Below are 16,611 nucleotides of genomic sequence, written 5' to 3'. Positions count from 1 at the left end.
AATTTAGCAATTTAAGCGTTTTGATTGTTTTGCTAATTGATTACATCAATTCACAAATTAATAAAATTCATATTGTAAATCCATGGCAATATACAAGATTGTTAATTTTAGTGTATTGCTTGGCTTAAGGTATAGCTAGTGTGCTTTACAGTCTCATGGTTCAAACAAACAGTAACAATGAAAACAGGGCTTGGGAAGGCAAGTACACACTCACCATGCAGTGTGTAGAGTACACATCTGTAGAATTTTCCAGCTAGGGGGATCTGGGGTGATGCTTCCTCTGGAAATTTTTGGAACATAGCTATATATCACAAGATTGAATCTGGAAGCTATTTTTAACCAAATACTCTATTGTATACTGAAAGATTGTGGGTACAAGATGGATGAGTGCAGTTGTAAGCAATTTTAGAAAAACAGACAAGCTAGCTACACTTTTAAATGCTATTGGATATCAGTGTTGGGCAAGTTACTTTGTAAAAGTAACTAGTTACATATTACATATTACTTGCAACTGAACTATTTAGTTATAATTACAGTTACATATTACCCATAAAATAAAGTAACTATAATAATATTACATATTATATTACTTTGTGTCCACAGTCTTAAGCTGTCACGTGTGAAACTACCACTTTATCACGTGACATGATTGCATTGTTGGAAAATGTGCAAATCTTGGCTATAAGTAAGAAGCTGGTGAATAAGCTTCATTCAGTAGGCTTCGTTACTTCGTTGTGGCTAGGCGTTACTCAGCGGATAACTAACGAGATTAGTAACTTCGTTATTTGTAGTAATAATATTTCGTAATATTAGACTCGTTACAGTAACTATATTACTTAGGTAACGCGTTACATTGTAACTTGAGTTATATTACCTGTTCTTATAGCGTATTTCGTTATATTACTTAGTTACCACAAAAGTAATCAGTAATATTACGGAACACATTACTCCCAACACTGTTGGATATATATAATAGTGGATTATTATTATCAATTTACCAAAAAAGGAAGGCATACACAAAAGGCAAAGCCTGTACAAGGTGTCCGCCTACAAAAACAAACATACATATACATATACCTGTAGTACAATACAAACTAAACAGTACAACATAACACAAAACAGTGATTAAGAAGTTACTTGATACATAAGTAATTATAAAGGTGATGCCGGAAAGACTTTCGATTACTGTCTTCAAGGATATGTAATGGTACAGTGTTCCAGAAGAAAGTTGTGTTGACAAAAAAGAGTATCTCCTAGAATTAATGGTGGACTGTGGAGGGACTAGTGAAAGATGGTGACTTCTGGTAGATGCCATGGAATTAAAGGGCGTTACTATTCGGTGGACTGGACTACTGGACTGTAATACTGGACTGGGCTACTGGACTGCCACATTTTTGTGTATTCTATATAATCGAGTGTCCTTGTTAATTTAAGAGCCCTTTTGGAACCTTCAGCCTACTAGATGCTGAATAGCGTGGCGAGCACGGTACTGAGTGGAACACGCGAAGATTGTCCAAGAACTCGCTATACACTACAACGCTTACTATTATAGTAATGCTCCAGGGAAGTGGTCGAGTAAACGATAGACTCAAAGCGAAGCGGAGTTGCACAGGATTCTAACAAATTCGGTCATATACAGTACAAATGATCAGTTTGCGCATGCGCATTTCACGTGTTCCCATTGTTGTGCTGAGTCAGTGGTATTGTATTGTACACGTGTTTGGAAGATGAGTGCTGATTCACCGATAATTGTTCACTCAGATACAGATGATAGTGTTGATTCTTGAGGGTTCGCTACTGAAGTCAAGGAAGTACCGGTGAGCAGTATGGTTTCTATTTAGCGCAGTGTAATCATGGGGGTGTAGTATCGCAATAACTAGCGTTTTTACAAGGCTGGCTCTGGAGGGGAGGGGGGCCGAGTAGGCCATGGCCCACCCCAACTACAGTTAACTTCAAGTGACTAGTATGTTATAGCATAGATAATCTATGCTATAACATACTAGTCAAGTTAACTGCTGATATGTGAGTAGACTAACAGTACAAGAAGCCATAAAATTACGCGTACAAGTCTGCTGCTTTTAAAATTAAAACTTACACTCGAACTTACAAAACTTCTTGTAAAGTATGCTAAGTACTAGTCTGTACTGCATGAAATAGACTTAGACACTGCTACAAGTCTACCAGTCTCTCAAACACTGAGTATTACGGAAAAGTCTTGGCAGGAGCATGCATCAAAATATTTGTGGGTGCCTTATTGTCTATGTGGTGCAATTTAGACCACACCACTATTACAGTAACAGTAGTGTGGTCATTATTCATCTATAGCAACTGGCCAATAAGCTTAGGTTTAATACATACAGCTGTTAATGAACGAATTCAATGTAGTTATTGATTGTAATATCAGATAACTATGCCCAACTGAAATTAGGCTAAATATGCTTGTAGATGGCATTTGGTTTTAATCTTTTCCTGGGGGAGCATGCCCCCAGACCCCCCTAGCAGGAGCAGCTACCTACCACCAACCATGGATGGCCCACCCAACCCAATTTGGCCAGATCCAGCCCTGTTTTAACTATTGATGTAGATTGATTACTGTGCGAATTCACGCACCAGACTTAGGCAGTACATAGACAGCAAGAGCAAAACCACACTCTATTTCTCAGCCGCGGCAATACTCCAACCAGAATGTTTTCGATTGCAATACAGTTCACTGATAGAGGTCTTTGGAGACACACGTATATATACGAACCCTGTGACCAAGAGAATTTACAAAAAAAAATTGGAAATTATGTAAAAAAAATTAGGTCTTCGGGTAGGTAAAAGAAATTGGCATGACTTTTGTAATGCTTGTTAGGAATCGTGTAGAGACAAAAATGAAGACTATAAAACGTGTTAGTCTCGTCAACACAGAGTGTTGTTTTCTTTTGTCATTTGGTTGGAAAAAGTCTGGTAACATAGCTGGTACGTAGCAATCATGAATACGTACACACTCTTTACCACTACAATAATAATATTCATGATCCATTAGCAGGTCATTTAATTAACAGAAGTAAGAGCTGCTACTGACTAGCTATTGGCTATGTTACCAGACTGTCTTTTTTTCCCAACCAAATGACAAAAGAAAAAAAATACAGTTGTGTTGACAAGCCTAAAAATGTATGACAAGAATGTTTTTGATTCTGCTGCCAAAATGACTGGATGGATGGCTTAGCCACTACACGGTTAGATTCAATTTACTTAAGGTATTAACATATTAGAAGGACTTATTAGAGTATAGCTGGTCTGGTTTCTGATATATATTGCAATAATGGTCTGCTTATTGCTGATACGCTGACAAAGGCACAGGCCTATTTACAGTCGACTGCAGAATTCTTGAAAAAAGTATTCTTGAAAAAAAGTATGCCGTACCGTGAGTGTTTCCGTAAGGCTCCTTGTGAATAAACTTTATTGTTCTTGCCACGGATTCAACAGCAATTGAACCACACTAATCTTTTCCCTCAATCCGGCTGATCCGGCGTCACTACAAATAGTTTTCCGGCCCACGGAATGTTTACAGCATGGTAAGAGAAATTTCAACAATTCTGCCATCGACTGTACCTTTTCCATTGCGTTTTCCTGACTAAGCATGAAGAAAGAATGCGTAGTCATACAATTTTTCTAGCATCTGACTGTACAAATACCACACATTTCTCTATTATGGAGGGTTACATAGAACTACATGCTAAGGCTTCCTTTCCCAGTGACCTAATACCACACATTTCTCTATTATGTAGTGGTACATAGAACTACATGCTAAGGCTTCCTTTTCCAGTGACCTCATGGTTTATGCATCCAATTTCTGTTTGCTTTCTTTATATCTATATCTCAAGTATATATATATATAGAATAAGCATACAGTGTGTATATGTGGCTGGAAATTAGTGCTAGACAGTGTTGCATTATTAGCTTATTGTATCATTTCTTGTATGGGAGTGTATAAACAGTGGAATGGAATGGTGGAATGGTGGAATGGAATTTTTTAAAGTTCAATATCATTTTTTACATCCAAATAAGTACAACTCCTCCCCTTATGTAAGCAAATAAATAGGATTCCCCTTGAAGTCAGCTCTTTTTCCTCACCACAACACTTGTATGACTTAAAACTCAATACTTTATTACTTGTGTGAAACTAACTATGGTTCAGTTCAGTGTGCAACATGACACTGCCACAATGAACTTTGGCTTAAATTTTGTTTTCTGACATAATTGTGGCAAAGGCTCATTGTAAACGCTTACAAGATAGTCCCATTTCACTTTACCCAAAGATTTTCGCTTAGGCTCCTATAGGTTAGTGGTAAACACCTCGTACAGGCTCTGCCTTCTGTGTTCGTCCTCCAGTGCCTAACTGGTAAAGTTGATAATAAATGAATACTTCATTATACAGTGAATGTACTTTCACAATGCGTTCATGTAATCAGCTAGCTAGCTAACTTTTTATCATTTGGGAACAAGGGTTAAGTCAGGAGTCTTCTTAGTGTTCCCAATAAACTGCTATTGTGCATGTTCATAACTTACTTTACAGTACAATATATTGGTAAACTTTGTCTATGGTGAGGTGAATTATGCTAAAAGAGTTGACTTCAAGGGGAATCCTATTTATTTGGATTTAAAAAATGATATTGAACTTTAAAAAAATCCATTCCAGTATTCCACCATTCCAGTAGTCCATTCCACTGTTTATACACTCCCTTTCTTGTATGCATCATAACAACCAAGGAATGTAGTTCCTCCCACAACATACCATACCACACACCATACAACTCTTTGGATTGTGCCACCACAGAAGGTTGGCTATAATAATTATTGACTCTTGCACAGCATACAATAAGAGACACTACAAAACTGATCAAACTTGAATTATATTGCAAAATCCATATGTTTTGTGGAGTGGGGGCTAGCAAAATTATAATAAACTGAACAAAAAAAATTTGAGCTGTCCAGCCCAGAACAACTCAGGGAAAAAACCTACAAGCTCACTTTTTTTTTCTTTTTTTTGGCCATGTAGGAAAAAACCCAAAATGCTCCACTCCACAGTGTGTATGCCAGTATAAAGTCAAAATTATGAATCTCCTCCTACGATCAGTTATCTAACATCTGAGTCAAGGAAAACCAGAAGGGAGGGTTGATGGGCTCAACCTGTAACACTCTTGTGGCCTAGAATGAATTATAATATTTCACAACACACTTTTATACCAAGCATCACATTCTACGCATGACACAACCATGACGTATTAACGTGGAAGCTTATTTTCTGTCTAATTCATTTCATTCAAACGCCAGAAAATACACATACCACACACCATACACCCACTATTCAACTCTTTGGATTGTGCCACCACAGAAGGTTAGCTATAATAATTATTGACTCTAGAGGGCACAAAGAAGGCGTTTATAGCTATATTAAGATACAGTCCCAAACTTTGAGAGACTTGTATCAATGTTATCCTTCACATAACCATCCTTTGCTGATTCTGAGCACCATCGCCCATGTCTTTTGAAGAGCCCATTGGGCACCTTAGCATTGGCCGCTGCTGTAGCACCACCAGCCCTCAAACTGTGAAGACCAAAGTCCTTGACGTTATACCCCAGGCTGGACAGCTTCTTCCGAAAAAGGTCTTGCAAACAAAAAACTTATCTTTCCTGTGCCTCGCAACTCTTCACAATGCTTGGTTTTTTGTATTGGCTTTTAAGAGGAAATGCTGGTCCTCATGGGGTGTGGCTGTCCTAGCCATATAACACTCGAGCATAGCTACAGGGCATGTCTGGCTTCCAGTTCTTGATATGACAACCTCGTCTCCTTGACGCAGCTGATCTGTCTTACTCCCTGGAATCTTAATTGCTAGCATTTCTTCAGAAAACTTAATTTCGCATGGTCTCAGCCTTATGAGCTCATCAAACCGAAGAAAACCTGCAAATTCCAGAAGGCAGGCAGTAGCTAAGCGTAGATCAGACAGTGTTCCTGACTTCTCTGCATCATCAACGATCCTCTCCAGCATATCCACTGTTAGCGGCTCCTTCTTCACTAATGGTTTAGCATATGACCGCTGAAGCCCTTCCAACACAGTCTTCACGAATAGGTTAGAAGATGGTGAAGCCAATCCTGCGCTTGCATGGGCCCATGAGAGGGCATTACAGGCTTCTTATGCTGCTGACTTTGACCTGGTCTTTTCCCCCAGGTGCTGAAGGTATAAGGCTACTTCATGAGGTTTAGCTGGCAAAGGCACCAACTTATGAGAGGTTGCCCATTTCTTCCACCTCCTGAATGCACCCAAGTATTTCTTAACAGTGCTATTAGCATGACTATGGAGGACTGTGTTAGGTAACTTCTTTGCCAATTCCTTTAGCCCAGAATCTTCTAGCTCATCTAGTAGCTTCCAGCTTCCTTCTAGTAGAATACCTGTGTGTTATAATATTAAGCAGCCGTATATAGTTTCTAGATACCATATACCCATGCATATCACCTAGAACAAAGAGAACATGTCACATGCACGTGGGATGAGTTTGGGTCATCAATCAATTGAGGTGCAGCTGCATCATGTCATACACCAGGGTACTGGGTACTAAAAAGCTGTGGCAGTTGCCCATTCGGAACATTTTTCTATAACACACACAATATATACATTACCTCTGGTTATTGATAGAACTATAGGCTGCACAAATGATCATTCACATTAGCACTGTAGGCAGAAGTTATCTGCATTAGCACTGCAGACTGTACATACTTTATATTAGCACTGTAGGCTGTTGTCGTTCATAATAGCACTGTAGGCACTAATCAATAGCACTGTAGGCTGCTGTCATTAGCACTGTAGGCTGTATTGCTCAGCATAAGCTCTAAGGCTGCCACCATATTCAAAGCACTGGAGGCTGCAACTATTGGCTGAAGGCAAAAAATCGTCAAAATTCTAGCAACATCTCCTTGAACAACACGCTTTTTTTTTAATTTATTTATTTTTTTAATTTTATTTATTTGTTTATTTTTATATTACTGTCTCTTTTTAAAAAAATTTTTTTTTTGGATGATTATATCTGTGGCTGTGCTACATTGTAAAATCTAGCTTCAGTAAAACTGGAGTATTAGGTAAACCCTTAAACAGATTTTGACCTGTTGGACCTGACAGAAAGAGGGCTTCACTATTAGGAAGCTCAGCTATCCCCACAACTGATTTTATTGGATTTATACCATCTGCAAACAATAGGGGCCAAAAGGGGAAGATATCCACTGGGGGACTATTAGGGTTCCTTTACAGTGCGTAGCTTGGGCATGCCGAATAACCCTTGGAATCAAATAAACAGGGGGACACCACCAATTATTCTCATCCGTCCAGGAACATGTAAAGGCATCGACAGCCTCTGATCCAGGCGCCCAATACCTTGAATTGAACCACTTGAGTTGGGCATTAGATGGGTTAGCAAAACGATCAACATAGTGGGGGCCCCACAAAGAATCCAACCAGCTAAAAACAGAGGGGTTCAACATCCAGTCATCGTAATCAACGATGCGGCTATAGTAGTCTGCCAGTTCATTCTGTTCTCTAGGAATCCACTCTGGCTCAATTCGTATGTTATTACTAGCACATGTAGAAAAAATTCCTAAGGCCTCTGCCTGCAAGGATGGCTTTTTACTTCCATACTGGACAATCCTCACCACGTTCTGGTTGTCTGTGAACCAACGCACACACTCATTCTTTAATTTTGACTGAAACAATTCTAATACCATTCTGACAGCTTTCAGTTCCCACCACGTAGAGCTTTGCACTACCTCACTGGGTGACCACTGACTGTTAGCCACCTTGTTACCATGCTCCACTACATATCCCCCATAGCCAGTACTACTAGTATCTGAGTATACCACCCTCACTGCAGATGGTGTGGGCCATATGTTTCTACCATTAAATTGAGATATGTTATCTAGCATCTGAGTATACCACCCTCACTGCAGATGGTGTGGGCCATATGTTTCTACCATTAAATTGAGATCTGTTATCTAACCAAAATTGGACTTCATCCAAAGCTTCCAATGACAATGCTAACTTTTGGCACCATGAAGTGCGGTCCTTAAGCACAGAATACAAGCTACGGATCATTAGGCGGGTAACTGGGCCAAGGGCTAAGGACATTGAAATTATTGTGCCTATCAGACTTGCTAGTTTTCTTGCTGGGACCAACTGGGCCTCCTTCTCTGCCAGCAACTTTGACTAAAGCATATCAAGTTTACCTGCAGGGACAGAAAATTCACCCACTTATAAGTCGATTAGGAATCCCAGCCATTCCATGTTGCACTTAGGCTCCCATTCACATTTCTCAGTTTTAACAACGAATCCCGCATTTCTCAGGTCCAGCTTAACTTGGGCACTTTCTATTAAGGCGTTCTCCTTACTTTTTACAGCTACAATTCCATCATCCAGGTACACAATAGCCTTCAATCCTCTACCACGCCAATGCCTTACCAAAGGTCTCATCAACTTGGTAAATAGGTAACATGCAGTTGCAAGCCCAAATGGAAGGACTTTAAACACAAAATAGTTTGTTTCACCGTCGGTCTCCCAATGAAAACCCAAATATTTTTGATACTCAGGATGTATATCAATATGATGATAGCCAGACTTTAAATCAAACTTAAACATATATTCGCCAGGCTCAAACATCAGGGCGGCTGTTCTTAGGTCTTCGTACTTAAAACTCAATACATGCAAATACTGGTTTAGGTATTTTAGATTAGACCAGACAAAGCTTGCCTGATGAGTTTGACACAACTGAAAGAGGGCTACATATATATGGTCTGCCCTCCACTTGTGCTGCACATCTGTTGTTAACCAGATTTTCAATTGCTTCAGATACAAAATCACTGTGGCTTGTGGCAGATTTGTGATTATGTTGGAAGTGTGTAGGGGGGATAAACTTAAGAGGCAGGCGATACCCATTTCTTATACAATCTAAAACTGGGGGAGAAGCATCCAGCACATTCTCCCAGAACTCTATATTCTTTTTAAGGCGTCCTTGGACATCGGTTATTTGCTGTAGTCCACTGGACTCTGCTTCCCAGAATTTCTGAGTTATGTCAGAACATGCTTCACCACCGGACATGCCATGATAATTGACCTGGTGCACATCAGGCATCTCATGTAAACCCTCAGACTTATGGACATTTTTAGCATCAATTACAAGGGGCCTAACCATTGGCTCAACATCCAACTCTTGGCATTTAGCTGGCCCAGCAGCCAGATTATCAACACACCCTTTGATATTAGCTGGCCCAGCAGTCAGATTATCAACACACTTTATGTTATTAGTTGGCCTGGAAGCCAGACTATCAATGAACTCTTTGTATTTAGCTGGTTCAGTAACCAGGCCATCAACACACTCATTGTACTTAACTTGCCCAACAACTGGACTATCAACACATGTACCACAAGAACTTTGACCTACAAACTCAAACACATCAGCAGCACTGCTCACCACAGGCTGGTACAGAGGATACAAGCGGTCTTTCGCTTTGCAACTGGCAACCAGGTGGCCATATCCTCCACAGCCATAGCATGGTCATAGCTTCTGTTGGTTGCGGTACTGCATACTCTGGTACTGCCCAACCGGAGCTCTGTATTGATATGGGGGGCCCCCCCGTGGCCATTAGCGGTGGTGGCCGGTACACATCCCTCAGGTCCTGGTTGGTCCATAAAGAATTGCGGGCGTCTCTTCCTGTATCCCCCATTAATATGGCCACCACCACGCCGCTTTCTGTACGTAACTCCAGTTGTCTCCGATTCCTTCTTTAACTCCTTCTTCGCCCTTTTAATTTTCTTTTCATCGTCGGCTAAAGGATCGACTTCATAATGTCGGATGGCATCCCAATCAGAACTGTCGGCTATCATAATGTGTTTCTGCCTTTTATGCAAGGCCTTCGCACCTTCATCCAGACAGGCATCAACTTTGGCCAGGGCATCCTTATCTGATGGGTCGGCCGCCAACTCCTCCAGCTCGCTGCAGGCCGATGAGATGGATTCTTGCATTCCGGAATTAAACGTAAACTGGTGTTCATGGCCTTTCTTCTGGAATGTATATCCCGACTTAGTTATCTTCTGGGAGAGATCCTTGGCCGTCTTTTCCTACGCCGTGTTCACTTCTTTCCTGAGCTCCTGTAAGGAGCTCGAGAGCTTATCATCAGCCTGTCGCTGAGCTTTTTGGATCTCCCGCATTTCATTCATTAGCTTTTCACATTTGTCGTCATCCATCCTCGAACGCAGTCAAATAAGACAAGCCAACCTGTAACACTCTTGTGGCCTAGAATGAATTATAATATTTCACAACACACTTTTATACCAAGCATCACATGCTACGCATGACACAACCATGACGTATTAACGTGGGAGCTTATTTTCTGTCTAATTCATTTCATTCAAACGCCAGAAAATACACAGTACATATTAAGGCAGGTGCTTGTAGTGTGGCAACCTCAATGTTTTTCTTCTGGTATTGAAATATTACTATGTTTTGATAAATATTTTAAGTTACTTGATAACCTGTATGCACTAAATCATTATGTACATATCTGTATTTACATCTATACTTTGATTACAGTTATATGTTTTCAATAAATTTATTTGACCATACTGCTAGACTGCGTTTGATTATGACTATTTTTATAGGGATGTTGTTGAAAGAGTGGCAGACATAGTAGACAGTAAGTTATACCATTTGAAGTAAAAGTGCACAGTGATATATCTGTATATATTATATGCAGGGCAGATCCAGGGGGTTTAAAGGGTTCCATGGAACCCCCCTTTTTGGAAGAGCCTTAATGAGCTGCTGCCAATGTTTTCTTTAACTCAGTACACCAAAATCAGTTTATCATTCAAAAAAGTACTCATTGCAAACACTGCCAGTGACAAAGCAGTCATTTTACTTTCCTTCACGGAATTGTGTTCTGGATCTTGTCATTAACATGTATTAAGATAATTGCACTGGTCTAAATTGAGTAATTCAATTATTGGGATCGATTTTTTTTTAGATGGACCCAGTGAATCTTCCAATGAAACCATCAGTGTGTGTAAAAAGCTAGATTACAGTGATTGTATACAACCAATATATGAAGTTCCTCCAAACAAGTATAGTGCTGAACGGATTTTAAAAATTCTGCTGGACCCTAAGATTTCAGCATCTGTGATCTGCACTGTACGGCCAGCTGACATCACTAAGAGTGCCACATACGTGGTTAACATTCATAAGCTTGAGCACCCTGATGACATCAAGAATGACAACTTCAGGAAGTGGGAACATTCAGGGTCTCACCCATTGTATTTTAGAGTGCAAGTGGAACCCGGTGACCATTTGTATGTAGAAAAATGTGCTGCTGGTGCTACCGGAGATAATGTTGTGTTGCTTCGTCGTCTTCACAGTGTCCATCCATCAAATAACAAATTTAAACGGATGATAGCATTTGTATCAGGTAAGTATATATTTCTATAATGAGGAGGTAGAGAGATCATGAAGTACACCTTAGTTATGTTGGGGACCTACTTGACATGGTCACTGTAATGAAGTGGTCTTATTAATGAGGTCATGAAGTACACCTTAGCTATGTTGGGGACCTACTTGAGATGGTCACTATAATGAGGTGGTCTTATTAATGAGGTCATGAAGTACATCTTAGCTATGTTGGGGACCTACTTGAGATGGTCACTATAATGAGGTGGTCTTATTAATGAGGTCATATGTACACCTTAGCTATGTTAGGACCTTAAATTACATGGTCACTATAACGAGGTGGTCTTATTAATGAGGTCATGAAGTACACCTTGGCTATGTTGGGACCTACCTCTATAATGAGGTGGTCTTACTTAAGAGGTGGCCACTCAGTGGTACTTACCAACAATATACAGTTACATGTTGAGCAATAAAAGTGAATCCCTGAGATTTAATTTTATACATTGAAGAGATCTTTTTTCTTTTGCTGCTCATAGTAGTGAGTTGTAATACTGACTGTTCCCTAATCAAGGAATTAATAAGAGTTCACTGTGTTGTAGAGCTGCTAAGTTATCAGTTTATTCTTATTTTATTCTACAGATTCTTTGAACAATCCCCACTACTTGTGCTTACTGGTGTACCACCTACCCGAAGGATTTGTACCTACGGTGACATACCATGGAAATTTTAAAGGGGAACACCATTTCATCCAACATGGTCTAGCACTAAATTGAGGATTAAAGATGAGTGCATTCAAGGCAATCCTAAGTCAGTAGTCCATTCTGTGTCACGCACTTTCGGCGGAGTCATTAATGCAACAGCTCCAGGGCAGTTGCCTAGAGATGAGAAACAAGTTTCAAATTTCAAGAGTAAAGAAAAACGAATGGTTGTCTCCGGTGTTAGTAGTGATGCTGCAGCCAACAATCTTTTTTGTTGTAATGCAGCAGGCGTACACTGAGGACCCTTTTAATAAGTTTGTTAGAGCTGTAAACGCTGCGCCTGAACCAGCTGTAGTGGTAGCAACGGATACCCAGCTTACAGATATTGTCCGCTTCTGTACTTCTCCTATTGATTTCTGTGTGCTCACTGTTGATCCAACATTTTCTTTAGGGGACTTTGAAGTGACTTTAATAACATACCGTAATCTTTTATTGCAAACAAAGCAATTTCGCCAACCACCAGTTATTGTTGGTCCAGCATGTGTCCATTTCAAGAAGACATTTGCGTCTTATCTTTTCTTTGCGTCTACACTGTGTCAGGAACTGGAGGGTATCAGAGTGCTAGGTACTGATGGTGAAAAGGCTCTCCTTGATGTTTTTAAGCATGAATTTGGGCTTGCTCAACACCTGACTTGTTCCATTCATGTTCGCAGAAATGTTAAAGACAAGCTTCGTGAATGTAACATTCCATCACAGCTTTCAGTAGAAATTCTTGATGATGTTTTTGGAAAGAAGCTAGGTACAGAATATGTTGAAGGGCTTACATATGCTGAGGATGCTGATGATTTTGATGCTAAGCTGGAAAGGTTAATCACACAATGGAAAGGCCAGGACACAGCAACTACCAGTACAAGTGATGTTGATAGTTTTATTGATTGGTTTAATTGTACAAGATACCTGCGATTCGTAGCTCAATGTTGAAAGGAGTGCGAGAGGAGTGTGGTTTGGGTTCACCACCATCTAAATTCACAACAAATGTGTCGGAATCAGCAAATTATATATTAAAACACAAAGTAAATTACAAGCAAAATGAATTACCAATATTTTTGGAGAAGTACAAGGAATTAGTAGAAGAACAAGTGCAAGAAGTGGAGAAGGCAATAGTGGGTAGAGGTAAATATGAAATATGTGAGCAATATAGTTCTGGAAAATACCAGAGACTAAGTGGTTTGCAATGACTACAGCTCAAAGGAAACAGTATTTACATAAGTTTACCACTGCACTTGTCGCTGGTAGTTCAGAGCCTGATAATGACATTACGCAGTGTACCATTAGCTTTGGTCGAGACCGATCCCTTTCTTCATCTTTATCTGTTGATTATACAGCATTTGCAGAAACTTCACGCATTCCTCTTACTTGTCTGCAGGGAATCTGGAACAAAGCTGCCGAGTTAATAGCTACAGAAGGTGCAATTGTTCCGGCTCCAGGTTGTGATGATGGTGCAAAGTTTGTTTTAAGTTATCGGGGTAAGAAACCACATCTCGTTACACCGAAAAAATCTGACCTATTTGCTTGTGATTCAGATTGCCCAAATTGGAAGGGATTAGGTATTTGCGCCCATTCAGTAGCAGTGGCAGAACTTGGGGGAAAACTTAACAATTTTGTTGGAAAAATGCTGAAAGCTAAGAAGACACCAATGATTTCCAAGTTTGCTGAAGCGACAATGCCAAAAGGCAGGGGGAGGAAAGGGGGAGAGACAAATAGAAAGCGAAAAGCCTCAGTCGCTGTGGACAAGTGGTTGCCTAATCCTTCGTTTATCGAACAAGACAGTTGGTCAACATCATTTTTTCAGAGTCCTACTGCTTCTGCTCGTCCTCCCCATCTTATGCTTCTGCTCATCCTACCCCTCTAATCCCACCTCCTTCAATGTAGTTTAACTCACCAATATCTTAATTTGTCACCTTGGATGTCTGATCAAAGATGGTCTCACCCTCATCCATCCTATAGTTCAGCTTCTTCAACACCTCCCACACCATTCACACTCTGTCAAATAACTGGCAATATTAGTGTATGTGTAGGATGTCGCAACAAATACAACAAGAACAATGATGATATGTGCATCCGCCACCAAGAGTGGTGTGAATACACTCCACCAGGACAAGCAGTTTCCCATCGTTTTGCAAATGTGTATTACCATTTCAGTGTACAATGTGTGTGGCTTCGTTGTCCATGGTTCATTCCAACACAGCTAGAGGTACCTCCAGAAATCATGACATCCCTAGGAACTGCACACAAAAGTAAGCTAACTAAAGAGTTTGGAATTGTATTAGATTGAAGGTGTTTTAACATAATTATTTACTTTGTATGATTTTTTTTTAATTGTATAGTGTTAGCATGATGACGTTGTTATAATGTAGAATACTTATATGTATTGCTTGTTGTTTTTGTAACATGGTACAACTGCTATTGACTGTTTCTGTCATTGTTACAATGTAGAATACTTATATGTATTGCTTGTTGTTTTTGTAACATGGTACAACTGCTATTGACTGTTTCTGTCATTGTTACAATGTAGAATACATATATGTATTGCTTGTTGTTTTTGTAACATGGTCTATTGACTGTTTCTGTCATTGTTACAGTGTAGAATACTTGTATGTATTACTTGTTGTTTTTGTAACATGGTACAACTGCTATTGACTGTTTTGTAACTCAGTTGTCTGCATTTCAGGTAGCCAAGTGTAAACATTTTGTTGACTATTAATTTTATACAATGACATAGATTAGTGGGCAAGGGTATGAATGTTGTTAACATGCGTAGAACAATTCATTTCTATATGACTGAATTTATTAGCATCCTATTGTACAGGCTTGCAACTCCATTGTCGCTTAGAGTCTATCATTTGCTCAATCGTTTGTTGACCATTTCCCTGGAGCATAGCGCTGTAGTGTACGATGAACAGTAGTGAGTTCCACTCGATCAGAGCCGTGCTCACCACGCTATTCAGCATCTAGCAGGCTGAAGGGTTCCAAAGGGCTCTTAAATTAACAAGGACACTCAATTATATAGAGTACACAAAAATGTGTCAGTCCACTGAATAGTAACCCCCTGGAATTAAATGAACAGTGACTATTAAATGTAATAGATGTTTGCTGGTGATATGTCATTGAGGAAACTGACCGAAAGGAAACTTCGTCTTGACTGGAGAGAAGGAAGGTGAAGTTGGGAGCAACAATCATTCGAAGAAATGGTCCAAGAGCTGGTAGATGGACTCCAGCGACTCCCACAGATCCATCGAGCTGCCTGCTTTTGTAGGGACTCTAGCAGTGGGATTGTCAAAGACAGTACACAGGTCAATTGGATCTTAAGGTCATTGTAGAGATTTAAAATGCACACAAAAATAACTTCAACTTTGTAGTGTAGCCACAGACTGTTCTGTTGTTATTTCAATCTGACTTTTTACATATGGCCCCGGCCATATTAATTTTTTACAACATGAGTCCAAAGTCACTTACATATACAACTAGTTTTTGGCCACAACTAACCCCCTTATAACGTGACAGCATAAATGCTGCAGTATCATTTGAGCTTATAAAGTTGAGCTTCAAGGGGTTTGGGAGTGCAAACCCTGTATGACATAAAATTTTATTAGCTTCAATTGATGCTAGATTCAGATAATTGCATGCAGCATGGAACTTTGGTACTGATAAAACAAAAACAAACAGTTCTCAGATGGTACAGCCTTGTTAACTGTATACATGCTAAGAAATTAACTGTTTTACTTAAGCATGTCAACCCAAGCATCAAGTTTATAGCAACAACTGAAAATACCTACTGTAATATTAAACAATTTGACAGAAGTTGTTCTCAGAAAGTGATTAGTATAATTATGGCAGGATGTTTGGAGCAATGGTAAGATAGCAGTGCACAGGTCAAGAAAACACACTGGTAACTTCTTGAAGAAAAAAACAACAACATTATGATGGATGTTGTATTAGAGTAGTTGACTGTTCTATTAGAGTATTTTGATTTTTAGCCGCTTTTAGGTTAAGCCTCACACCAAAAGTATAATTTGAACCCCTCTTAGTAATTCTAAGAAAAGACTAGCCATTCTCTCTTAATTTTCTTTCCATCTTTTCATTGCCCATGCATGCGTACGTGTGAGATGCAATTGCATCTATACTGCAACTTCTAGAAGCTTCCTAGCTTGCACATGGTAAAATTTTGGAGGAGGGGTGCTTCAGCACCCCCCTAAATTCGCCCTTGAAATTGGGCACACTACAAAGCCATATGGAGTAATTTAACCTTCCATTTGAGGACTGGCAGAACAAACTGGCAAATGGTTTCATGTATGTGAGTGAATCCCATAGCTGAATGGTTGATGAGTGTGAAGAGTACAATGAATGATAGATATTAACACTGGAAGTCAACTAAGTGAAAGCTTATTAG

At 39.7% G+C, this 16,611-nt stretch overlaps 1 protein-coding gene across 2 annotated transcripts; it reads left to right on the top strand.

The window, feature by feature from the left end:
• Window positions 1–1,679: 1,679 nt before the first annotated feature.
• Window positions 1,680–14,951, top strand: LOC136240844 (uncharacterized). 2 transcript variants are annotated; one of them, XM_066031905.1, is made up of 4 exons: window positions 1,680–1,817; window positions 10,686–10,720; window positions 11,048–11,485; window positions 12,103–14,951. In XM_066031905.1, exon 4 carries the CDS (start codon window positions 12,315–12,317, stop codon window positions 13,140–13,142), a length of 828 nt encoding a protein of 275 aa, XP_065887977.1. In that variant the 5' UTR covers window positions 1,680–1,817; window positions 10,686–10,720; window positions 11,048–11,485; window positions 12,103–12,314; the 3' UTR covers window positions 13,143–14,951. Both variants share the same exon structure in this region, with proteins under 2 accessions (XP_065887977.1, XP_065887978.1).
• Window positions 14,952–16,611: the final 1,660 nt, after the last annotated feature.

Source organism: Dysidea avara, chromosome 12, assembly GCF_963678975.1.
Source record: "Dysidea avara chromosome 12, odDysAvar1.4, whole genome shotgun sequence".
Lineage (NCBI taxonomy): Eukaryota > Metazoa > Porifera > Demospongiae > Dictyoceratida > Dysideidae > Dysidea > Dysidea avara.
Note: the sequence above shows the minus strand (reverse complement) of the source record. Positions and strands in the feature narration are given on the sequence as shown.

Bases quoted from the DNA above. Each gene is read 5' to 3' on its own strand.
- LOC136240844 (XM_066031905.1), top strand. From the start codon at position 12,315: ATGCAACAGCTCCAGGGCAGTTGCCTAGAGATGAGAAACAAGTTTCAA.